Source organism: Anopheles moucheti, chromosome 3, assembly GCF_943734755.1.
Source record: "Anopheles moucheti chromosome 3, idAnoMoucSN_F20_07, whole genome shotgun sequence".
Classification (NCBI taxonomy): Eukaryota; Metazoa; Arthropoda; class Insecta; order Diptera; family Culicidae; genus Anopheles; species Anopheles moucheti.
The window spans coordinates 10,843,655-10,870,338 of NC_069141.1; the positions used below are offsets into that span (position 1 = coordinate 10,843,655).

Below are 26,684 nucleotides of genomic sequence, written 5' to 3' on the forward strand. Positions count from 1 at the left end.
ACCGACGACACCCTGGCGCGGTGTGTCTCCATCTCCATGATCGGCTATGTAATTTCTTTGAAAATGTGCACGAAATATAGCTCGATCTCTCGATCGTCTCGATCCCTTACCGACCAAAGACCTTTGGTGTTTCAATCGGCACCGGCGCCCCGAAAGTGTGCTCCGGTCGAAATATTCACCAATTATGTAAGCGCACCATTAAAATGGCCTCCATTTTTCGTCCGTAGTTTTCTTTTTTTTGTTGTTGGTCAGACGGTTCCACCGTGTGGCAGGAAATGAGAGTGTGTGACGGTGCACGATGATGATGCGGATCACTTCTTGGGTGAAGGTTGCTGGCTTTCGCGTGGCGTCACCTTCCTGTGGTTGGCGCAATATCTGTGCGCCCGGCTTGAAGATAAGCTTGAACATCCCGCCCGGAAAGTGGACTGCGAGCTGGATTCCGTGCGTTTGGAGGTTTTTGTTTGATCGAATGCAACGAAATCGCGACCGAAGTCGACGGTGTATCGGACCTTGTCCGATGTTCAACCACGAGATAGCGATGGTACGATACAGTGATGACCGCTGTGAAGAGTGTGTTTCCTTCACTGAAAGTTCCTCTCAAATCGTCTGCAGGGACAGGCGGAACCTTTCTGTTGCGGTCCGCTCACTTTGTGCAGATAATTGTGCACCAAAGATCGGAGATAGTGAGGGGCCAGTTGTTGTTGTGGTGCTTTTTTTTTGGCGAACCACGCTGTCATAACACAAATACCTTCGACATTTACATCGGGCATGTTTATTGGAACTGTGTCAATAAAGTTGGGGCCCATCTACGTAGCACGGGCTCACCTGCTAGGGTACGCAGAGAAAAGGTGTCTTTTTAACGGAGACATAAAATGTGTATTTAAATGGGAACTAATCGCTTATAAAGTGACTGTCTGCGGTAGTTAAGTTGCCGTCCATAACCTGCTTTTGTGGGTCATAAGCCTCACTTGCACGAGAATACCCCAAACCGGACGGGTTGTCTCCATCTCGGGAGATAAGCTTAATTCTTCGGATCTTTTCCGAAAACTATCATTCGATCCAGAATTTCTCTAAAGCAACCCTTTTTTACTGTGGCTTTCCATCTTCGCCGGGTAAACGACACCAACTCCACTCTTTTCCGGCACCCTTTGGGTAATGTAATCGAATGGACGAAGTCTGTTTCCCAGCGCGACTGTTCGCCTCAACCGGTGTTCCAGAGCAGGAGGCACCAGACGTGCCGTGTAAGAACGTGACCAGAGCGGACCAGTCTCGCCTAGACGTCCCTTACAACTACCACCGTTACCTACACCACGACCACACACCCCACACCCCACCGGTAGACGGCAGACGACCACTGCAGCCCTATAACGGTGATTTCCAGACCTCGAAGACTTGCTACGCAAAGGGTCGTACACCTTTCTTCTCTCCGGCCGGAATGTGTGCATGTGGTGAGCGTGCGCGCGAACGCGAAGCAAAGGAGAATAAAAATTATTAATAATTTCTAACCTTAAAGCTTCCCGGTTCGTCCGCTTCCTACCCTGCGAACGAAATGTGATGGTGGGGTTGGGAAAATTTGCATTCTTTAGGCGGCTTGCATATTTCCCCACGAGGGCATATTAGAACCGACTTAGAATGGGCTCGCGATCACGGTTCCCGAAACGTAATGGCGATAAATTGCCCACCATAAATCGTCCCATCGCAAAAAAAAAGCTCCCTATAGATAAATAATCCACCTGTGGCTCCACAGTGAGAATGTTGTGGGGAACAAAATGAAAAATCTTATAAATTCCAACCGAAAATAGAGACACTTGTTGAAGTTGGAGTTCTGATTGGGGTATAAGCGAACAAAAAAACATACGCTTCTTTACTACGTCCGCCTATGGTCTGCACTAACGGGAAACTCCCTTTTTTCGATGAAGTTCTCCAACGTTCTGGTGGGATGGGATGCGATGCTGGACGATAGCGAAACAAATGGGGCTATCCAAAACAAACAAGACAAAAAAAACCTTCTTCCGGAAACTCTAATAACCACATCTCGGTCCCAACCTTGCGGTGGAATATGACAAGCGGGCGTACTCTTCAAGGTGCCTGGGTGAACATTTCTTTCCCAGGCCCACACGTCCGAAAAGTCAAACTTTCCTAGATTAATGAGCCGATCGCCGATAAACAACGCATATAGCCATGGCCGAACGAATCGGTCACGGTCGATCAGGCCCGAGATCGAACATGATCCGCACGAGGGGGGGGGAAGAAAAAAGGCACTGGCATTCCGCTGAGATGCCCGTGGTGGTCACACGGGATCAGACCAAATAAGAAGACAAAATGAATCATACAAGGTCCGAAAAATTCTAACGGCTTCGGTGACGATGTTTATCGGTGGCTTTTCTTGCCAAAAACTCACCCTCCCCTATCCCGAAACCGCACCAGCATTGCTGCACAGTGTGGAAAGATAGTGATCGGTTCGTTTCTCCCCCTCCCATCATCGATTATCATCCCTGATTGTGTTGTTTGTGTGCGGTTTTTTTTAAGTTCATTTGTTTCATTTCTAATTCTATTCTCACATTGATGACATATTTATAGGGGTAGTTTAAGGTGATCATTTGGGCGCTCATAATGAAGTGAGATTCTATCGAAACATAGCGGTAGAATGTAAATGGCAGCTCGTTTGTCTTATCATTAGCAGCCACCAGCGTCATCTTTATTCGCATCTTTGCCAGCAAGCCAACAAAAACGATGATGCGGCTAATGAAATGCTGAAAAAGAAGGACTTAAATTATCGTTATTATTGCTGTGCCCAAGGTGAGGTCGATGAAGCTAACCGAGAGCCTAATAAATAGACGAATAATAAGTTAACTTTGCTGACGTTATGATATTGCAATTATGGAAAAAATTGTAACACATTTGTAGCGGTATAGAGTGAGCTGCAACATTCGACGCATTTATGTGACGATTTTATTTGAAAACAATCAAAGTAACCTTTCAAGCAATACCGCAAAGCAGGCGCTGGGGTGACATTTATGGTACCGAGGAGTAGATATAATTGTTTAATTAAGTGTCGTTAGCATCGTATGTCACCGTGACGGAACGGGGTGGCAGCATATGACTGTAGTCGCATATGGTGGAAGATGATGGTTGCCTTCTTGCTTCTTGTACCCAAAGGGTGTGCGTGTGTGTTTTCTTGGATTCCATTAACGACCTTCGCCGAACTCGGGCCCAGTCCGCGAAGGTCGGCGTCTCGTGTAGTGTTTTCTGCTGTGCGTTATGCAACTAAAAACCTCCACAGGAAGGAACAATAAAGCATTTAATGTGCGTTTTACAGCGATGCAATTGAAACATTTGAAATGTTTATCAGTTACAACGGTTTTACGAGCTTTATGATGGTACTGTACCGCATAGGAAAGGAAAACGATTTAAGGTGAGAAATAGAAATATATAAACAAAAGAGGTCTTTTATAATAATAAAAAAATAAACGATTTAATTCAGCAGCATTTATGAGCATAAAATGTTTAAAGTTATTTAAGTTCATGATTATTAAACTATAACCGTTTGACTAAAAAATCAATAATGTAGCATAACATATTTTATTTTTAAAAGCACACAAAATACAAACGTATAAAGAGGGCTTAAAACAAGTTCTGCAAGTGGAGTTGATTGTGTCGCAGATGAGGCAATACTCGAAGGGAACCGTGAACCACCATACACAACCAAACAACGTGTAGGTAGTGGTGACTGCTCCCTATTGCCGTCAATTAGCATTTTTTGGCCACTCCGGCGGGTTGATATGGTCGGTTTGTTAAACATTTTACTGGATTCAACAAAATGGAACCGTTTCCATTATTTTAAACACCAAAAACGCCAACCCGAAAAAAGCACCCCCACCTAGACCCACCCCCATCATAATGGCTAATGTTGTTGTTGTTGTTGTGAGAGGGGTTACGAATTTGGTGTTTCGAAACTTCGCTTTATCATTCGACTAACTAATCAAACATCCGCCGGCAGATATTGAAACGAGTTGGAAAAAACACACACAAAATAAAATAAAAACCGCCCCAATATAACCGTTACCTCCCTCCTTTCCAGGGTAACCACCCTGGTAGGTGGTGATGGGAACAGCAAAACAAAACAAAAAACGACGAGTACAAACGCACCCACCACCCCGCTGCTCTGAACGACCTTGAGAGAGTGTTGCTTGCTTGCACGGCTACAATTTTCTCGCTGGCGTCCGGGAAAACTTCGTGACTGGAGGAAGAAATTTGTGCATTTTTTCCCGGCCGTAACCAACAGTAATTGCGCGATGGCAGTGCAAGAAACCATTCGTTCGCTCCAGCCGCGATGCACCCACCAGACGGGGGGCGCGCTGTACCGAGACACGCAACCAAAGAACGGTACACACCGCCCCGTTGTGGGGTGGCTTTGGTGAGCTGTTTTCTTTAGAGAAAGAAAAAAAAAATCTGACGCGCGTAACGCAAACGCACACCGGTACAACGATCGGCCTTGCATTGGGAGGGAAGGAAGCAAACGGCATGCTGATGGCATAACGCAACGCACCCGGTGGAGGTGGAAGGGTGAGAAAAGGGTGCGGGAAACGATCATCATTAGGGAGCGAAATTCCGGCCGGGCCTGGGCCGGGAGGAAAATTGTTAGCAACAGGTACGCCGCCTATTCCCGTTGAAAGGGGGTGGTGGTTTAGTAATTATCGAATTTGGAAAATTAAGAGTTCAAGTCCTTTAAAGAAAAAAAAACACAGACCAAAATTGGTTTGGAAGGAGAAGGAGCGCGAAATATTATAATTGAGAAAAGATTCCCCCTCGCATTAACCCGCGCGCAGCAATAGGTGTCTGGGGTCTATGTTCGGTGGTGTTGCAGGTTGCGATTGCACGAACTGAAGGCGTCGAAAGATTCGGATTCGGATGGTGCAGAGAAGCTGGGTTATGCAGGGAGAAGAAGCAAACACGATTGCATACCATCTTACGACGGGTGCATTGACCTCCCGCCAGGGCAACCAAAGGGTTATCGTTTCTTCTCGGCAGATAAATGGTACCCCGATCCAGAAGAGGCCGTGAAAAGTATTTCACCGAGGTTACCCCCGCTGCAGGGTTTGTGATACGGTACGAGATGTTTTTTTTAATGTTAGAACTTGAGATGAAAATAAAATTTAACGATTGAGGTTCGTTGCTCTTTCCATCGTTGAGGTCTTTCGCACTGCGCAGCGACGCGCGAACATGTGGTACAATTGTAACCTTTACTTCATCAGAGATTGTCGATAAAGTATCATTTAAGTGAATTTCAGTTTGATAATTTCATGTATTTTAGTGATGTAACTGCACAGTTTGATCAGTTTGCGGGGTGTTTGTTCTCTAAAACACTGTTGAATGTGCTTCTCAACAGTTTGTTCCCAACTAGAACTAGCCCTGTTTCATTGTTAAGATTAAAAAAAAGAGGTAGTTAAGCGTTATAATGGTTCAAGATTCATGGCGTTCGATCAACCGAACCTGTTCTTGACATTAGAAGTTCGAATTGATAGTTAGATTTCAGAATCTCATAATGCAACAAATCCTAGTGGGCGTTAGGTCAAGATATTGCAATGGTTTACAAAGTAGTGTTGGGATCTACAAGAAACGCTGACATTGAATCCTTCGATCAAAGCAAACCGGATTTACCTTGGCAACCTTCTTCAATTGGATACCAAGTTGAATTCACCAGGATTTGGATCAGGCAATGGAAGTGGAACATGGAATCGAAAGAAAGGAATTGGAAGAAATTAGGTTAGGATCTTTCGGGTCCCGGATCTTCTGCCATGATTGGAATTTGAGGTTGGCATTCGAAACAAGAGTCGAAACAAATTGAGATTTTTTGAGATCCGGGTGTTTCACGGTTCGAACTCGGGGTCGGATTGCGATGATCGAACCCAAGGCGAATTGTATACGGTCAGATCGAATTACACCTAGAAGCGCATACTCTCAGCACTACTGTGTAGATTCTCAACTCTTCATATTCAAGCGTTTTCGTGTCTGATGCTCGCACTTGATCAATCTTTCATCACCCATTATTTGGCGTCCCAGAGATGAGTAATTTAATTCCGTTTCTGGAACAATTCCTATCTTATTTTTTAGATGACAATTCAGGCAGTAATCAAACATCTTCATCATGTCGAGCTCTTTCAGATAATTGTAAGTGGTGAGATTTTTCAATATCCTAGCATGGTTCTTTTGTTCAATCGTGCTCCATTAATTCCAACACTTTTTTAACTTTTCCAGTGGACGGTCAAAAAGGAAAACACTTTCTTAATTACCAAGATCAAGATCAGGATGATCGCTATAGCTAGATAGTATAGCATATGACCTTATAGTATAAGCATATTCAAAATCAAAACCCCAAATCAACAACTTCTAATAAGCAACTGTGAAAAATAGCCGGTATTAATACGATGAACAACGTTTCAGGAAAAAATATCACACCAAAATACGTTTCTCGATTTGTTGCTGCCCTGACATTCTAAGCCAAATGTCGACCAGCCGGCTACCAATGAATTATGCACCACTAATAGGTAGCGCGTTCTACGTGTTGCGTTAATTTAGACAGTTCAAACGCAAAAAAAAACAATACTAACCTTTCAGCGGAGGGAAAACAAAACCAACCAACGAAAAGACAAAACCACAATAAGCAATCGAGCATTTGGTTGGGATAGGGAGGAAGATTTTAGCATTTTATCACAATAAAATATTCCTGCTTGGCGTTTTCTATTCACCCGCCCCTCACCGGTCGATCAGGCCATTTAGCACTGATTGTTAGGCTGGTTGGCATTTTAATGACGATAACCAGGGTTTATCTACGGAACATGGTTCGGAAAAACAGCAGAACAGCCGTAAAAAAAATGCAACTAATGGGCAACATCACGCTGCCCATCCAAGGAACGTTTCTCAACGACCCCTGGTGTAATTGTGAAGCGTTCGAGTTAGATTCTCATTCAAGTTCTGATTCCAGCCTGGTTGTAATGACTTTGTCGTAATAATACATTCTTTTTTCGATGTTTGAACACGCTGCCATCCAATTTCGCCTCGCCAGTAGAACGCAACGAAGCCGAAACCTGAAAAAAGATGTTCATGATGGGTTCCGCTAGCCAGGTTTGGTGCTTTCCCATCAGAAAAGTGAGAATTGAACAGGAAAATTGCACACCAAGTATGGAATCTTGCAGAGGGAGAGAGAGAGAAAAAGAAAGCTAGATTTGTTAGAGATCCATCAAACGTAGTCTTAATTTACAACCAATTTAACTATTACAAGAACCCCGAGCGGCACTGTTCCTACAGGTTGCGATCTTGCAGTATGATCAAGCTCAAATGCCGCCGATGCCTTCTTGCTACAACGTTCGTTGCCTTTTTTTACGGACGTAGAAATTTAAACTCAATGTAAGCTTCAGTTCCGGTTACTTTTCTTTTTTGGCTAGTTCTTCCGACCGTTCATGCCTGCCAGCACGAATAAAAAAGGAAAACCGTCTCAACCTTGAAACAATTCGGTCCGGTTCCCGCTAAACACACCTCCGCTTGAGGGCGGGGGATGTGCAAGTTTTCTGCGCGAAAGCGCTTGTGTCCTCTTTTTATTGTGTGTGTGTTTTTTTTTGGCAACCCTTCTGACTGGGGCCTGAAGATATATTCTGGCGAAAAGCGTGCAGGTTCATTGCACTTCTGTCGCACACACATTTAGGCGGGCGCGCTTGGTTGGCGATTTTTATTCCCGAGGTTCGTCGCTGCTACCACCGTTGACGTCTTTTGTCTTTCGGCGCAGCACAGCGTACCATAAACGGCCGTTTAGTGTGTGTTCCGAACGGAACGGGGGGGGTGAATGGCACACAATGTTTTGTTCTGTGCAAAAAGCAAAAGTGTGCACGGTGCAACAACACAAAAAAATCAGCAAAAGCAGATATAGTTTTGGGGGTTTTTTTTGCTTTACATTTCCCTACGAATTATTCATGAAATCGTTGCAGAGTTGAACCAAACGGGCCACAGGCAACAGTTTCCGGGCCGGTTCTTAAAAAGGCCAACACGTTGTCGTAACCGAAACACACCGAAGCACATCGCGCTACACTCGGTGCACCCACAACTGTCTACGTGTTCTGCCAATCGGACGGTTTTGTTCCAACGCCTTGTACTGGCTTGTTTGGTGGGTTTGAAGTGGCCAGTAGCGGCACGATGCGCGTTAAGCTCACTCGCTATCGACGTCATTATGGCTGTATCATTATCGCGCCACTTGATTGACAAGCGAGCTGGTGTTGCGGGGCGATAATACTCTCCTTCCTCTCGAGAGGAAACGGAGCTGCTAACCCGGCGCGGCACTAGATAATAAATATTGCCGACCCGGATTGATTTGAATGATTGGACGAATACGCAAACACGGATTGCAAAAAAAAACGGAACAAGAAAGCACACATTTACAGCAAGCAAATGTATAATAAACGAAGAAAAAACAAAGTAAACACACACTAGAGTCGACCGAAAAATTCCGGGAGCTTTTAACGTCGTGGTAATGAGAAAACATATAGAACATACAGGGCGACAAACAAAAAAACAAATATCAAGATTTGTGCAACGATATTTTTCGCCGTTCAAAAACCAACCTTCCAATGGATCTCTTCATCATTGATCGCATATCGATAGCGTTGGACGCAAAACGTTTTAAATGCTTTTAGATTGACGACAACAACAACAGCAACAAAACGAGTCTAACATGTCTTTTCAAGATGTATATCAAACAAATTGACTTCCATCAGCAAAGTGACTTTTATGCCGGGTGGTTTAGATATGCATCCTCCCTCCAATGCTCCTTGAGTTCTTGCCCTCTTCTTGATCATCAGCACAGACACACACAGCAAATCGTCGTTTAATGCTCGCTGGCGATCAAGCAAACCTCCACTGCTGGTACCGTGTGCTGCCCAAGGTTTAGACATGATAAAGGACCATTAATAATGTCCACCGATCATTAGCGTTCCATACACGTACGATCAATTATGTGCTTCGATCGATTCTTTCCGATCGCCGATGACGATGATGACTTGGTAAAATTGGTTCAATGGTTTCTATTGCAGTCAATAGTAGCATTGCCATTTGCATGCCACCCGAGTGCCAAGGTGAATGGATTAATCATAACTGCATTGGGGACAAAAAGTTATAACGGGGATTTGGTTTTATATAAAACTGCATTACTATATCACTTCCACCGAAAGACTTCCGTCTGAACGAAGCGAACACTTGCATTCTTGCACCAGCAATTTCACCATCGAGCGAAGACGAATATTAAGGCAAGAAGAAAACAAACTCCACTCACCAGATGCTCTCCTTGCAGATCGGCCGCACACACCGGGATTTATTTCACGAGCGAACGAAAGGGGAATCACACAAAAAAGATCGCACACATTGACCGGAATTGTGGATCGTGTTCGATTCGAACTGTTACTCCTATATCCTGGCAAGAACTTGTACGAAATTTGCACTCTTCGTTTGCGAATATTATTTTACTTACTTAAAATCCTAACCAAATCACCCACATGATAATACTTGATCCGCACACTAGTTACTGGTTTGATTCTACACCTTTTATTGATGTGTGCTGTTTCGTATGTACAAGATCGTTATCGGAGTACTAAAAGAGATGCGAGAGAGATTACAATACACTGATGCGTTTTTTTTTCTATTCTCACACAAAAGAACCGAATACACTTTTGCTCTTTGATCTCGTATCACTCTTCTTTTCTTTCTTGCTTGTACTAGCAGCAGAGCAGGAATCAAATAGCGACTTACGCTAACACTGTGTAACGATTCGTGTGCTTTAGAAGATATTCCGTACACTTCAAGTTTGTACACTGATATATTTTAAACCCGTCGCGCAGCACGGCACGCAAAACACACCCGACGCCGTTGAAAGTTGAGATTTTTTTAACCGCATGTACGGTGCTGAATGTTCAACGTGCTCTGACGTGATGTGAGTGCCCGTGACTCAACGTGAACGCTAGAGCGAAACAAAACATCCCCACGGATACTGGCGTTCTCTTTCTACTCGATGGCTTTTCTCGTTGTGTCTCGCTTTGGCAGCTGTACGAAACGGTTATTGCAAAACTGGAGTGAGAAGTGAGTGTGCCCATTTAACAATTAAGGTGGAACTCACTGCTCACATGTCTCATTCCCCGTTGACAAAAGTGGGCAGGGAACCTGGTGCTTAATAAAGTTAACAAGGTGGCTTAACAAGGTTATTCGTTTTCTTTTCGACTTAACACGTTTAGCGCGGTATCGTTCAAGGTGATTTCCATAGAGTATCATCCTAATTTTGATGATGAGACACTAAACGTGTAAAAACCATGGTTTTCACAATGAAATATATGAAGGTGCATCAAGATTGTTGTTGCGGGAACAAAGTTCGGACTGCTGGGTCCGCCGCCGTAGGTAGACCACGCGAAGATTGGCCTACCATGAAACTCTCGCGCTAGTTTCGGAATGTCGTAGAAAAATGGGACGTTAGGCTTGGCTCTGGAATTCCGGAGCTAGTTTCTAACGGTGGACTTTGCTAGTCGGAAAACCGTAGAAGTGAAGGCGCTCGGAATTGTTCGGGTCGGACAGTTAGGCTTTTGTTCTGATAAATCAGAATAAGTTCCTAATGTGGACCTCCGTTCAATTCGATTGCCAACCCAACGACTCGAAAAGCACCGGTTGAGGTTTAAAGTACAAGTGAAGTTTATTGGCAATTTCTCCTGCTTATATACTAACAATGTGTCTTGAGATTTGAAGGCGAAAACGAGATGAACGATAGAATCGTTCTCCTTACGTTAGCATATCTTGTATTTGGAAGATCGAATTATTCTTCTTATGTTGGCAAATCTATTGGTGTCGGGTGTACACGCCCGTTGGCGGTCGTATTGCGTCTGCTTATTTGCGATAATTGTCGTATAGTCGATTGTATTTGTTTACAGTATCAACGGTGAGGGCTCTTATTGTTTATACGCTTTTCGAATGGGTCTCCGGACGTTGTTTACTTATGACCTCACGTATCTTTCAATTGTTATGTTTTTGTTCCCCCTTTGAGCGCTGGCATGCTCATTCATGAATTTTGTTCGCGTTCGTAACAAAGACAAAACACTTCAAAGAGACAAATACAATGTGTTGACCATAACTATTGCAACTTTTGACGCGACGTTGACCGAGTTAAAGCGATTTATGGCGTCAAAATGAACATAGAAATGAATGTAGAAGTTTGTTTATCTGTCAAAATTAACATTTCTCTTATTTGAAAGGTGCGCAGCGTCATCTGGTGGTACGTTCTGTTTTTGGTCATTGGGTTTCGATTTCAATGACAGCTGACAGCTGTCCCCGCCGTGTTTACAATTAGCTGTCACATTTAAATCCGCTTGGAGGGAAACATTTTGTTGGCATCAGTTCCTTCCTTGTGCATTACCTGCGTCCTTAGTGGTTGTATTAATTTATACAAAAAAACTCGAATATTCCGATCTCAAAACCATGGACCCCAATGATGCCTCCTTAACCTGTGCCGTTAACGTGGAATGGAACGATGCACATGGTGCTACGATGCGGAAATTTGCCCACAAACAGACGACGCTAAGGCTTGCCCGGAACGGCATGAAGGAAATGTTCCTTGAGTTGTGCGCGGAAAAGCAGAGCACGATACGTATGAAGCTGAAAAGCGTACAGGTGCATTCGAAGTTTATGGCTGAAGGTAAAGCGAGCATCAAGTTCAACGAGGAAAAGTGCACGATTTTTCTGTCTAATGCACCGCCCGGGTTGTTGGTACAGTTTTTAAAGATTGTGTTTATCAAGCTAACGAATGGCAATGGAAACACTTCTGGAAGGAAGGAACCTTTAGACAAAAGTGAACTGCTGAAGAAATCTCGCACAGAAATATTGGCCGGCAAGTCGCTCAATCAGTATGACGAAATTAGCCCCGTAACAACGACTGAACTGATCCGGGCACGGAAGATAGCCCTCGGGAAGGGTTCCGTTACGACACCTTCACCATCTCAAAAGCGAAAGCGACCAACGGACGATCCATCCAGCGATCGTCCGAGGCCGAAAAAGCTGCTCGCTGAGGAGACTGTCAACGAACTTGCTGTGATGGATGTAGTACAGCTTAACCAGGAACAGAAACGTATCCTGGCCGCCTGTCAGTCGGGGCAGAACGTATTCTTCACCGGTTCCGCTGGAACGGGCAAGAGTTTCCTCCTGCGAAAGATCATTGCCGCCCTTCCACCGGATGGCACGATAGCGACCGCTTCGACAGGAGTGGCTGCCTGTTTGATCGGTGGCACCACGTTACATTCGTTCGCTGGAATTGGAACGGGAGAAGCCACTTTGCAAAATTGCTATGAAAAAGCATCCCGCCCGAATACCGCCCAAGCATGGCGCAAATGTAAAAGACTGATTATTGATGAAATTTCCATGATAGATGCAGATTTCTTTGAAGTACGTGTGGCGATGGTAAGATGGTAGAACGTTCCATATTGATTAATTTTTCTTGTGTTATTGTAGAAAATTGAAGCAGTAGCACGATACGTCCGGAAAAACGATAAACCCTTCGGTGGTATTCAACTGATCCTGTGCGGAGATTTCTTTCAGTTACCTCCGGTCGGTCGCCTACCGGATCGTACCCGTACCGGAAAATATTCCCAGGACGCTGACCAAGACGACGAATCGGGTCGGGTACGGTTTTGCTTCGAATCGAAAATTTGGCGCGAGTGCGTGCAAGCTTGGTACGAGCTGACGATCGTACATCGGCAGCGCGACCAAGAGTTTATTACCATACTGAATAGCATCCGCATTGGACGCGTTACGGACGAAATCAGTGAACGACTGCGTAAAACGGCCAGTCAACGTATCGAAACGGAAGGTATTCTAGCAACGCAACTCTGCTCCCACACTAGCGAGGTGGACGCAATTAATCAAGCCAAGCTGGAAGCACTCCGATCCGAACCCATAGTGTTCGATGCGAAGGACAGCGATCCGTATAGTAGCAAGCAGCTCGACACGATGTTGCAGGCACCAGCCAAGCTGACGCTCAAGATTGGTGCCCAGGTAATGCTGCTGAAGAACTACAACATTGCCGAAGGACTGGTGAATGGGGCACGAGGTGTGATTGTAAACTTCGTGCAAGGTTTACCGCTGGTGAAGCTAAAGCATCGCGAACTAGTGGTGCGCCACGAAAAGTGGTCCGTAAAGGTGGGTTCCGGAATGATGCTGACGCGCTCCCAGCTTCCATTAAAGCTAGCTTGGGCATTTTCTATCCATAAATCCCAAGGTCTTACGCTGGACTGCGCAGAACTGTCACTGTCGAAGGTATTCGAGGCGGGACAGGCATACGTTGCCCTCAGCCGTGCCCAAAGTCTCGATAGTATTCGCGTGCTTGATTTCGATTTGCGGCAAGTCTGGGCCAACACGAAGGTGCTCGAATTTTATCGGGATCTTCGGAAAAGAATTAACGCCGTGAACAACATGGAACCGGTAGCAGTGAAACGAAGCTTAAAGAAATCTCTTTCATCTATGGGACTCACGAAGTCGATCATGAGCAAACCCTTGATGGTAATAAAATAAGTGCTGACCTTTTTCCCTTTTTTTCAAAGTATTCCCCATCTAATGAAAATTCTTAGCTCAATGTATGTATTAAAGTTTGTGATTTATTATGCAACAAAAGAACTTTTTCCAATAAATTGGTGCCTCATTCGATTACTTACCTCGTGACTACTATCGGACTATCGTCCTACTATGATCGTCGGATTACTATCGTACTATTATCACGTTCTCGATTGCGGTTTTTGTCGACGAAAAACTCCAAAAATATTTAAATTAATGATGATCTTAAATGTTTAAAACGTCACTTTCAACGGGTTGTTTGAATTGTCATAAATTCAAATTTGCTTGAAAAACACACACCGTAAGATACTCTCTTGCAGCGCGGGCCGATTGTTCGTGTCATCGGGGAGGTGTGAAAGGAACGAGGAAAGGGCCGCGCGTCTGCGAGTGTGTGTGTGAGTGTCTGGCTAGAGTACGCAAGAGAACGCAAAACGCGGTGCGTGCGGTCCGCGCATGTACACACACATCAGTCGGTTGTTGTCCGGGGTGTCGAGTGCATGCTGGCTCGTCCATTTTTGTGAATTTTCCAATTCCCGTATCGTGGGCCGCGCTTCAATTTCAACCACAGTGGCAGTATTTTGCGCAAAGAGCGAATAGGGAGTCGTCATACACTCATCTCGTGGTGGCAAGGATCCTGCGGTGTGCATCCCTGTGCAAGGCACAAATGTGCAAAGGTTGGACGCAGAAACCGTAGCGAAAGGTAGGCATCGCGCGTCCTTTTGGAGAAGTGTTTTTTTCACACCTGCCGGGGCAACGACAGTGTGTGGCAGCCGTGCAAAACCGTGATGGATTCCAGTGGAAAAGTGGTTTGCGTTCTGTTGGGGTAAATCGGTGCAGTTACAGTACGGCACGTACGAATTGTCTCAATGTGTTTGAATGGTGCGTTTTTCATCCCTTGATTCGTGGTGGCTGCGAGTTTAGCGTGCACGAATCCAACGCATGCTTCGATTTCGTCTCGGGAGTAAAATGAAAACGAAAATTCACACAGCAAAACATACACCTCACAGCGTCCAAACGTACATGTACATAAAGGAAAAGCCAGTGGCCAGTAGTGTGTTTCTCGGCCGGTCGGGTGCATACACACAGTTTCCGTGCCGCAGAATGTAAAATCGATGAAAACCCCAGCGAGGAAAAAATCGACTATTTCTCATCAGAATAACACGGAACGAGCATTGCACACACATGCAAAACGGTGCTAGAGAGTGGTGTCGGGCTGCAAAAAAATTAAAAAAAAACGATGGCCGAAAAAGTGGTTGATGCGTTGATGCGGCAAAAGAAGCTGTCTGTCTGTCTGTGCTCTCTTTTCTAGGCAGGAAAATCATCTAGAAGGCACATCGACAAAAAACCCAACCCCCACCCCCTTTCGGAGCATCGTTTTTTTCCTGCTTCATCCTCTTTCGTGGTGTGGTTTTCGGTGGTCGCGGCCGTTTCGAAGTCGTCGCGGAACCTCAGTGTTGCTAGTGTTTTTCGTCGGAACTAGAAAATTTGCGTATTTCGAGGTGGTTTTTTTTCTCGTTGTTGTTGTTGCAACGGCTCATGTGCAGAGAGGTGATACTGTGTGCAGCGTGTGCTATAAGCTCGATGCGAAGAGAGGGAAAACAACGAATATCAACCCAGTGGCAGGAAACCCACCCAGAGGGGTTAAACTTTTGTTTGTCGGCCGCCGTGCGTTTCCCGTTGCGTTTCGCTCCGTGCAGAAAAGTAGTCGAAACACACACACGCACGCACGTACGCACATCCCGCAGAAGCGGCTGTCAACGCAAACAGCGACCCATGGAGGGTTGATAAAAATGGATGTGGACGGTTGTATGGTTGGCGAAAATTCAGAAGTGTGTGGCCCGGACCACCCGAAACCTTTGCTCCACCCTCTCCCGCCCGTCATCCCTTTTTCCGCTTCCGTTGCATACGCGGAGCCGCGAAACGGCGAATCTTCTCGCGTATAACCCCGAAAATTTCAACCCCGTCTCTGTGGGACACACACACACACACTCATGAGGTGTGAAAAAAACGCAACGCGGGAAGGGTGCGAGACAGGTTGCGACTGTGAGTCTGCGGTGTGTGTGTGTGTATGTGCATTGTTGATGGGGGAGCGCGAAGCAAAAGAGTACGATCATCCCGTTGAGTGTAGGCGAAACGACGTCCGCGAAACACGCCAGTTAACAAAACGTCAAACGGGCAAGCGCATGCGTTGAAAAGAGATAGAGCGGGATAGAGCGGCAAGTGAGTGCGAAAGATAGAGCGAGAGAGAGTGAGAGAGTGTGTGTCGGGTGAGGGTGGGTTGGTTTTGTGAGAGAGGTGCGTGTGACGACGACGGTGACGGGGTCAGACAGTCAGACAGACTGATTCCGAAGCGTCCCACCACCCTCGTTGTCACCCCATCACGCACCCAACACAAGGGTTGGAAATCCGCTTCTAAAGGGGGTGTGCGCGCACGCTCGCGCAACGGGAAGGGGTTGACAGCAGACAGTACAGCGCGCCGCTGCGGACGGTAGGGTGACGGGGTGCGAGTGTGCGCGCCCGTGTGTGTGTGTGTGCGATTATAATAAAAGCCGAGTTGCGTAAGTGCTGAGAGCGGGTCGGTCCTTGGCATCAGCATAGACCAGGGGACGCTTGAAGCAGGGGGGTTTTTGGGTGGATTGCGGTGAAAACGAGCACAATTGCGCACGCGGTGCCTGGTGCGCCACCATTGTTATGTGTGTGTGTGTGTGTGGGGGGTGGATGCTGAGCGCAGGGGGGTGTTGGATGGCAGGATGTTGTGTGACGTTTACTTTTGTTGCTGTTGTTGTTGTGTATTTTTTGCATTCCTACACAACGGGCCGGAGCGTGGACTCTCTACCGTCCTCTAAGCATCTCGCAGTAGATTAAAACAGTTAGGCACACAGTCAATAGACGAGATCGCTGTTATCAATCTGTCTAATACGTGTGGCGTGCGTGTGTTTGTGCTGACGGGAAAGGAGAGGAAGAGAGGAGGGAAGGGGGGGGGGGGGGGGGGGTTAACACTAGACACCGATTTAACCGGGCACACCACACACTGGACGAGGTACTGGGGGTGATATGTTGTGAAAAGTTGTGTTGATACACACAACCCCTGCAAAGCATTGTTAACCGGCCATTTTGCAAAACTTATCAAGGGTAACTTTGATGACAGATGACGCATGCACAACAGTGTAGACGAACAAGTAGGACCGCAGCACACTGTTGAGGGATGGAAGAAACGGGATTTTTAAAAAGCAACTATAAAAGTACGATAATAGTGGAATATTTGTATTTATACTACCGGTTTCTGGTTATAATTTTATGGTTTGCCTTAAGCGGGCAACTCCTTCGTCCACACGCGGTCTACCGTTCTCATGCGGTAAACTTGCTGAATTGGCGGACATTATAATTGTCGCACCAGTACAGCTACATTAATCTCGATAATTTTATCTTAATTCTTGATAAATGTTCCGTCATCATGCGTAGGATGTTTTGATTACTTTAAAAAAATGAACAATTGCTGGTATTTTCTAAAATTTTCAAAAATCTAAACCATGTTTAACTCGTGCGTACCGTTCGCGTTTGAAGTTTTCCGAGCGCTCTCTTCGCTTTTCGGCCTGTAACCTTGGACTTTGGGGTAAAGTTTACAGTAAAGAAAACACTCCAAAGACTTTCAAAGTTAAAGAAAAATACAATTTTTAGGGGACATTTTTCCGCTTCTTGGAAGGATACTTCAAGGTTTTATTTGCGTTTGTCCAAGTGGTCTAACTTCGTGTAGGAGGGGCATCTCCGTCTGCAATGCGAATTCTTGCCTTTATCTCGTCGCTTCCATTTCGGATTGCAATTAAATTCAATCAAAAATACCGGCCTCTTGGCAGAACTGTGTGGAATCAATATAGACCGCGTGGTCGAAGCCCCAACCACAGGTGCGGCGTTGTTGGTGGTGGTGTACTTTTCGCGTAATGCACCCTTATCTTAACACACACCGCACTTGGGAGGGGGTGGGAAGAAGTAGAGAGAGAGAAAGAGAAAAAAAAAACAGGCACCAAACGCTAGAAGCACACCAGAACACTTTAGCATATTAGCATATATATTATATGCAGCCATGGATGCGAGCGCATAATGATTTCTGTACTCTTGTTTCGTTTTAGACGGCTGAAGGCGCGCGTGTGCGTGTACACCCTGTTGGTGGTTGTGTGCGCGATCGCGGGTCTGGCCGCGCGCGTTGATTAACAACAAAAAAAAGGCAGCAGAAAAGCGCACCAAACCGACGACGTCTGCCGGGCGGTCGAGTTGAACCGGAGGGTGGTTGGCGCCCAGAGATGGATACGAGCGTTGAGAACGGAACCGGAGCGAAGTGATCAAAGATATACAGAAGATTCTGTGTGTGCGCTCCCGTCTGTGTGTGTGTGTGTCTTTGTGTGTGCGCACTGGAACGAGAACGAGAACCGGGAAAGGGGAGAAAGGAAAAGGAAAATCGAGAAAAAAAAGATGGCTCGCCAAAATAATTCTACACGCAGCAGCAGCAGCAGCAGCGTCATCAGTCTCGCGGCCGCTTGTGCGATCGTGGCGATCGCGCGACGTCGATGATGAGATGCGGTTTCGGGAGAATAAGATGAAAGCCAGAACCAACCCGGGGGGTTTCGGTCGTGAGCGTTGCGCCGATGAGGCCGCAGCAGTACCAGCAGCAGCAGCAGCAGAAGCGAAATCAACCGTAGGTAGTGAGCAATGAGCAAAGCAAAAGTGACCCCGCTCGACCCAGCGTGAGAACCGAGGCCGCGGCGTTGTTGTGTTGTGGATGAGCCCACAAAAAGGGATCGCTAAAAAGCGTGGAAAAAACCGCGGTTCGGCGGGAAAGGGTGGTGTGTTTAGAAACCGTGGCGGAAAGGGTGGTGTGTGGGTCGTCGGGTTGTGCGTGCTCGCGAAGTGTGTTGTGCGTGTGTGAGTTTGAGCAGTTCGGAAGGAAGTGATAATTGTTACGAAGGTTTTCCACCTTCCCAGCAGAGGAAAAAAGGGATGCGAAAAGGAAAGTTCGGTTGCGCATAAAACGAGCGAATAGCGCAGTGGAAAGATAGCGAAGAATTCCGATCGAAGCAAGTGCAAAGTGTGTCCTGCAGCGGCATAGTGAGATCGAGCCAAAACCCGTGAGCGCAGCGTGAGCTGAAAGTGAATCCGTTGAATTGGGTGTGTGCGTGCGAGTGAGAGCTTTTTTTTTATTCTGGGCTGGTTGTTTGCAGTTGTGCTGCGATTGTTTTGTGTTTTTTTTTGGTTGGGCAGTGGAAGAAATTGGCGTACACGCGGCGTGCGTGCGTGTTTCGTGAAGCGGCCGTGTGAGTGCGCGCGTGTGTGTTTGTGTGGCTGCACGTTCGGCGCAGTACATGTTGTGCGCGGCAGTGTTTTGGTAGGTGTTACACACGGTTAGTGTTTAGCAAACATGACGGAATACGTGCCACCACACGTCATCTCGGTGCTGAAGACGTACCAGGACAAAGCGCCCCGGAGTCTGCACGGGCCGGGCCTGTCGCTGGTGCACCCGAGCAAGGCGAGCAGCACGATCGTCGTTGGCCGGGCGGATACGCCGGATCTGCATGGTGGAGTCGGCGGTGCGCCGCAGCATCTTCCGCTGCACCACCCGCACGGCACCGAGCATGGGACAGGGCGTGCGGGAAGCGATGAGGATGTCCAGCAGCAAACGAGACAGCAACCGATGGGACCACCGGTCCCGGGCGTACCGATCATGACCACACCCGATCCGGACTGTGGCATCGTGCAGATGACAATCCTGGAAGGGAAGCGGATCGGTTGCTTTCTGCTCGGTGGCGAAACCCGCCTCTGTCTGCCGCAGATCTTCAACAATATCCTGATGGACTTTAGCGTGGAGCAGATCAACCGCAGCATCCAGGAGCTGATGATCTATCTGTACAACTGCACCGACCAGCAGCTGCAGGAGTTTAAGCGCGCCAACATCATCCCGGACACGGCGAAAACGTGCGGGCTGATAACGCGCACGAACGCGGAACGGCTGTGCAGTTCGCTGCTTCACCAGGCCCATGAACTGCGACCCCGGCTGAAGGGTGGCGGCGGCGTGCTGAACGGTTCCTTCCGCGTGTACCATCGGTGCTTCGGCAAGGGCGAGGGTTTGTTTCTGCCCGAGCTGTACAGCTTCGAGGAGCCGACCTGCATCGAGTGTGCCGAATGTCGGGGGCTGTTCTCGCCGCAAAAGTTCGTGTGCCACCAGCATGAGCCGCAGGAGATACGCACCTGTCACTGGGGGTTCAACTCGAGCAACTGGCGCTCGTACATCCACGTGGTGGAGAGTGAAAAGAATCGGGACGAGTACGCGCAGGTGCTGGATAAAATCTGGCTAAAGGAGCGCGAAATCGAGCAAGAGCTGGAATGTGAACGGGTCTTCTGGATTACGAGACGAAAGGTAGGAGTTGTTGCTGTTATTATCGCTGTCAGACACGGAGAGTTGTCGGTGGCTTCCAGTGTGCTTGGTGCGCATGAATGGGTTCTTCTGTGCATTCTTATCGCGACCGGAGCTGATCGTTTTACTACCATACTTTTGGGGGGGATAGGCGTGCGGATTAAATAGCGCGAAACTGACGCACTCTGACGCGATAAGCGTCTTCCGACGGTTAGGCCGTCTGCGCCATGTCTAGGCATGATGCGTCTCTGACGCAAATAGTCGTCGCAGTTATCGCTTTGTTGAATGGTAAAGTGTGGGTTTTTTGTTTGCTTGTTTGATTTATGGGTAGAAAGCCGGTGCAGGTGACAGTGGAGAACGGAAATAATAAATTACACAAGGAGTTAGGGTTGGTACAATCTTTCCAGGTTGTTTATTGCGTAGAATTCGCGTGAATGATGTAGTCCACTGTTGATTACGTTTGTGGATATCTATCCATTCTAATTGACCGTACATAGTGTACCTTAGTTATTGGAAGATATTGGAGATGTAGTCATTAGAACTCACGTCTTCAATATCTCAGATCCAATAACGAATAGTTGAGCTCTTCTCACAAAGTTTTGTTGATTGAAATGTCTTTGGGTATCAGTTCTAAATATCTCCGAACTACTAATGAATTAGGGCTTTTTGGTGACGACTAATAAGTTTGTTGACCTTAGTTCTAAGATTTCAAATATCTCAGAATGACGAATTCTTTGTGCCTTCACACAATATCGAAGCAAGTAACTAAGTTGGTTCAATATGCCTCGGTCATCTTCGATTTAGTATAAGAAAACGATCATGCATTTAGTTTTCTGTTACACCAAGTTGTTTCCGTTACATTGCAGTTGACAGAATCCAAAGCCAGCGAAAGTGAAGTGTTAACATTAACACCCAAATTTGTGTCCCCAAGCGTTGCGACGCTCTTACGGCGGGGCGATTCGTGCTTAAGCAGCACTCAACCATCAAGTATCGGGACGAAAAGAAATCTCGCACACTTTATTTGATTGCTGCTGACACGTTATGCTTGACAAACAATCGTTTCGTTCTTTTCGTGTTGAGAAAAAAGGGAGAAAGGCAGAGCTACGCTTTCATTTGCCTGAGCGCTTCTGGTTCTCGGTGTCTGGCCGCCGTTGTGATTAACAATGTATTTCCTGTGACAACCCAAGGGGTCCCGGGGTAAATTATTTGGCAGGGAGAGTTTCTAGCTTAGAATGTAACTTTTTTTTTTGCTGTTCTTGAACACTTAATTTCTTTCAATCCCTTCGTTACGAACAGCGAGGAAAGTTTGTCTGTTGTCTTTTGTTCCCCCTTTATTCCCTTTGGTGGTTCTGTGCGCAGTACTTTTAGTGTGTGTCATTGCATGTTTATGTTTCCTGCGTGATCGATTCGTATAGCGCTATGTCGCTGCGGTGGATTAATGTTTGCAATGTGTTGCGCTTGTTCTGGTGATGTCAGCCACTTGCGTCAAGTGCGTTACGTTAGAAAGATGTCTGATTTCCAAAGAACTCGCCACTATATAGAAGGGGAGAATTGGTCCATTCCTTGGTGTCTAATGCTTTGGAAAGGTACGAGGTACTTGCCTGCTGGGAACAATTGCATTCGATTTTTGTTTGAACTAGAATGGATCGTCTGTAGTGGTTTGCTTAAAGAATCTTTTGAGAAGAGTCATTTATTTGAATCTTTGTTTTATTATAAAGTTACTAAGCTATAAACTCCGAAGGTACACGAATCTTTGGAGACTGATAAATCCTTGGGGATTGTTGAATTCTTGGATGTTATTGAAGATATCTTTGTACGAAGAAGAGTTTCTGGAATAAAGGTGAATGTTTGGAGATTCTTGAGTTTACAAACTTCATGATCAGATACAGGCTCGAGTATCGTGAATCAGGCGAACCCAATATTGATTATTGGCAAGCAAAACACAAAACGTTGAGGGTTGTTCTTGTATGTTGTTGATATGTTTTAAAGCTCGCTAATAATTATCGTCTATTTTGTGTCTTTGCTTTAATGCATAGACAACCGTTCTCCTATCACAAATCACAATCTCCGGCCGGTCACGAAGAAAACGACCAAACGGTTTGAAGAAAAAGGCAACTTGTTGTAGCATCACAACACCCATTAGCGAGTTGGCCGTTGTGGGCAGCTTTTAAACTACCACGCTGCGGCCACGGTTGTTGTTGGTCGTGTCGGTTACCCTTTTCTTGCAGGCTGATGATCGTGAGCGTTGTTGACCAACCGTTTTCTTTTTTCGCTACTACGCAAACGGTTTTCACGGCCATCTCCACCGGCTGGCCCAAACGGGAATGGATAGGGCAGGGTAGAGAGATGGTGGAAGAAGGAGAGCATGTTGGGAATCTGGCGTAATGTTGTGCTCCACTGGTATCGACAGTGCGCGCACCACACCGCGTGAAACAATATATGCATGTGGAAGGGGCCTTCCCCCTTCCCGAGGGTGGGCGAAAGCAGGAGGAAGCGTGCAAACCGTCCCCCAGAGCAGATACCGGTGGGCCGAGTGGCAGTTCGTTCACTCGTGCGGCTATGCTTTGCCGTGTGTTGGTTTTGTCTTGGCCGCTATTACACGCACCACGGTTCGTCATTCGGGTTTATCAAACTTTTCTTCTAGCATGCCAACGTGGCACACTTGTCCGGATTCCGCGGCTGATTAGATGTGGCGCGGTTTTTGCGCGTGTGTTTTTTTTTTGTGGGTGGCGCTCGGTGCCGATTGCACATATGCGTTTCCTGCGGTGTTCGGTGCTTTCGGGCACAAATATTATTGATTGATTTTTGACGCAAAATTTGTCCACTTTCTCCTTTCCGCTTGTGCGATAAGATAACGTCACGATATGATTAATCACGATCGATCATAACAAGGGTACGTACGGGGTGTTTCCATTCGCTCCAAACATCTGTGCTTCTGTTTACCCCCTCAATGTGTGTGTGAGTGTGTTTTTGTTGGTTTTATTAGATTCGATTTTGAATACCACTAAATAGCCTTCAAAATGGTTGGAAATGCCAGTGCTTGAATAAGCAGCTGTACACGACCTTTCGGCGATGAGACACGCAGGGAATGCATACATATCAGAGCATGGGTGACATAGCTTAACATATCTACCCCAAACGCACCTTAAACCTAGGTCATCACCGGTTACTTTTTTACGACCGTCTCCGGCTCGTCCACGACCTTGGTCTCGGGGACCATTGAAGTTCGGTGTGATGTAACTGTTCGGACCAACCGTCGCTGCTTACAAAAGATCGGCGACATTCAGCAAGAACGAAGGTTTTTACAATTAAATTTTCAACTCGTTTTGAAAGTGTAATGTAAGAAGCATTGTAAGAAGCAATTAATGTTGCCTGATTCGTTTACTTATTCCAACATAATGCACAAATCCATCACACACGATTAGTGTCTTATTTAATCGTATGTTTAAGGATTATGTTGGCCTGCTTCCCAGCAAGAAGTAAAGGACTTTATATTTGAATTTTAATTCAATCCCATAAATATACCTCAAACTGGTGATTTATTACGCTTGCACACCCTCGTTCTGCAACGATTTCTTAACGATCAGGTTAAATTTATTATGGAGGCACCCCGAACCAGTCAATTGCTCCCTTTCGCGGTGTTGGGTAGGTTTTGTTTTCGTTTCTTCCATTCACATCGCTCGGTGGAAGGTGAAAGGAAGTGTGAAGAAGAACCTGTCTCTCTAATCCTTGGCAGTCGGGTGGTAACACCCAGTGCGCTCCGTCGAACCGTTTGACCTTCGGGTCGAATTTTGGCGCGTTACGTTTGATGAAACGGTGGGAAAAGTCTGGGTTAATGTTAAAATTGGGGGGGACAGAAGGAGGAGTGTGATGGAGGGGGGGGGGGGGGGTCTCGTAGTTGTGCTAATATTGCCCCAGTGCAGTGCACCGGTTTTATTGGTTTGATTTGAGGAGGGAAAAGCAATTTATGCCTTTCTTTGCACGAATTTTTGGTTCGTTACCAATTTGGAGAGAAACATTGGCCGAGCAACAGAAGGGTGGTGGTAATGTTGTTGTTTTTGGCCCGCACAACACCCCCCTTGGAGGGTGTGTGTGTGTGTGTGTGTGTGTGTTTGGTTAGAAAATATTCACCTTCAATTTTGATTCGAGAAGGTAGAGTTGTGTGAGAAAGGCTAAATCCAAACAAGAAAGGGGAAATAGCATGCTCGTCTATGGATTTGATTGGATCGAGCTTCTTCTTTGTGTCGATCGATATCGATCTCAGGCGTGAAAGTGACAAAAATGTAATGTGAGTACACTATGAATATCGTCTTTCATATCTTAAAGTTAATTTCTTATTGAAATCAATGAAATATTAGTTAAGGTTCTTTTGAATATCTTAAAACAAATATCATTGATGAAGTTGTCTCATTTTTATGATGTTTCCTACCATTCTACCAACACTTTTGAATGTCTTAAAGTCAACAGCATTACTGAATTCATCAAAATATTACCTATACTTGTATATTGTTTTCTCACATTTAAACAAGCTGTTCATAATTTATTATCTCGTGCCAAAAGTCTTGAATATCTTAATTCTTCAAACTTTTTTAAAACTAGTTGTGTATTCTGATGTGAAGCTGTGAAGTTGACATGTTTCTTTCCTCGATATGATTGATAAATATTTATGTGAGAAAAATTGCGATGGAATTCATTCTACTGTTGTTGTTGTTCAGTTCTGTTCATCTTCATATTTGAGCATCACAAAACCATCAAGGGCTAAGCTCATCATCCCTTATAAGAAACACCTTGATGACTTGAATTGTCCATTCCTAAACGTTCTTTAAAAGACCTTACGACATACAAACTGACCTTGGGTTTTGTTGAGATTTGATCTTAGGCCGGAGTGTACGCGGTTTGCTAAACCGTGCACTAACCGATTCCCCTATTTGACCGACGGATGATGTAGACGTTTAGTAAGACGTATAACAAACTCCCTGGACTGGCCGATCGCCTCTAAGTGGACTGTTGGAAAAGGTCTTTGTGCTGGGTTTGCTTCATCGCATCGAGTGTGATGTTTCCGTACCGGGGTCATTCGTACGTCCGTCCTAGAGAAGGCCATCACATCACAGCACACGCAGCATCAGAGCAGCTTCGGTCTCACGACAAACCGCCGCCGTCCGTTGACCGTTACATTGTTGCGGGCGGCGGATTGTGCCGTGCCGGATTGGTTTTTGTTTTATTTTGCCCTTCATTATACTGCCGCCGCCGTCGCCTTTGTTTTTGCCGCGAGCATTTGTGTGCATTTTGTTATTGTTTGCTGCGAGGAGGTTCTTTGAGTGCGTCGTCGGGTTCGATCGCGAATGGACCACCACCTCCACCCCCAGGGTCATCCTTAACCGCAGAAAGCGTCGCGCGCGTCTTACTGCCGTCGTCGTGACACGGACACGGCTGTGAATGTGTGCGCGAAATGGTAATAATCGCGCGAATGCAACAGCAAACCCATCTTTTTCCTCCTTTGGACAGACGCAGACGGACTAGACATAACACAACAAAACCGTTGAACTGGTGGTGGCCAGTGTAGGGGCGGCACGTTGGAAAATGGTTGAGCAGTGGTTTTCGGAATGTACATATTATTTCTCGGTCGCGATTTCTTGCGGTGTGCCTCCACCGCGGGGGCCGGAAGATGGAAGTCCATTGGCAGGGATTATGAAACTTTATTTTTGGTTACGCCGGAGTTCAATCACATCCGAATCGAAGTACTCGCTGTGTACGTCTGATTGGTAATGGTAAGGAGAGTCCGATTCACTGTGAGCCATTGAATGAAATAATTTAAATGTTTTACCGATCCGTAGTTTACATTTCAATGAGAGCAGTATCAATCGAGAGATCGAGGGAAGGGAATTACTGTCCCCGCTTTACATTCCTTCATTCCTGCGAGAACACCACCGTGTGTGTGTGTGATATGGGAGAACATTCTGACGTCATTCGTAGCCGATTTGGTCGCTTGGAACTGTCGCTTGGCTTCTTTTACTTGCAAATGATGGTAAAGAAATCAACTCCTCTCCACCCCAGCAATGCTCACCCGAGTGAAATTTGTTTCACTGTGCTGCGTTGCGTTTTCCTGTGCCATCCGTCCGCGGTGTCTCGTCTGGCGTTAGTCAACGGTCATGGTCATAGAAGAAAACGGCGAAACGGCCTTTGCGCGCGCTCGTCCGTTTGGACATCGGTCGAAACAAAATGGTTGCGCCGATCGCGACGACGGACGACGGGGGACGGACTGTACTGTTTTTGACACATTTGCTAAATTTAGCTTTTTCTTGCCGGGGCCGCTGCAACTCTGGTCTCGCTCACTTGCGCTTGAATGAATATGACGAGCGGGACGAATCAATGTGCGCAACCCCTGATCATATTTGGCAAGATGGAGTGTGGAAAATATTTTACCCCCCCACCCCAAATCAAGGGGGGGGGAGGGGGTGGAGATGGGGGACGATCAGGTGAATTTTCCGTGAGGGTGAGAGAGGAAGGAAGGGGAGGCAAGATCAGTGATCAATTGGTTGTATTTAGTGTGCAAATAAGAAGGGATTTTCCTAAGGCCCATTCGGGCAGGGAAATGCCTTTTCCACCTTCATCAGCTTGAAAGTTAGGCAAACACATTCCAACCCCGACCAGCTGCACC

The 26,684-nt window shown here is 46.3% G+C and overlaps 2 protein-coding genes across 2 annotated transcripts in view; both read left to right on the forward strand.

Annotated features, from left to right (window-relative positions):
- Window positions 1-11,420: 11,420 nt before the first annotated feature.
- LOC128303473 (ATP-dependent DNA helicase PIF1) lies at window positions 11,421-13,713 on the forward strand. The gene is made up of 2 exons (XM_053040440.1): window positions 11,421-12,459; window positions 12,526-13,713. The coding sequence occupies exons 1-2, from the start codon at window positions 11,500-11,502 to the stop codon at window positions 13,582-13,584; spliced, it is 2,019 nt and encodes a 672-aa protein (XP_052896400.1). The 5' UTR covers window positions 11,421-11,499; the 3' UTR covers window positions 13,585-13,713.
- Window positions 13,714-18,920: 5,207 nt separating this feature from the next.
- Window positions 18,921-26,684, forward strand: part of LOC128300182 (ski oncogene-like) — an 86,051-nt gene continuing 78,287 nt past the window's right edge. The window contains exon 1 of the mRNA XM_053036161.1: window positions 18,921-20,029. Within this exon, the coding sequence (XP_052892121.1) occupies window positions 19,034-20,029 (996 nt within the window). The 5' untranslated portion in view covers window positions 18,921-19,033. The remainder of the gene's footprint in view (window positions 20,030-26,684) is intronic.

Coding starts and splice junctions, on each gene's coding strand:
- LOC128303473 (XM_053040440.1), top strand. CDS start 11,500: ATGGACCCCAATGATGCCTCCTTAACCTGTGCCGTTAACGTGGAATGG. Junction 12,460..12,525: donor TAGATGCAGATTTCTTTGAA/GTACGTGTGGCG, acceptor GTGTTATTGTAG/AAAATTGAAGCAGTAGCACG.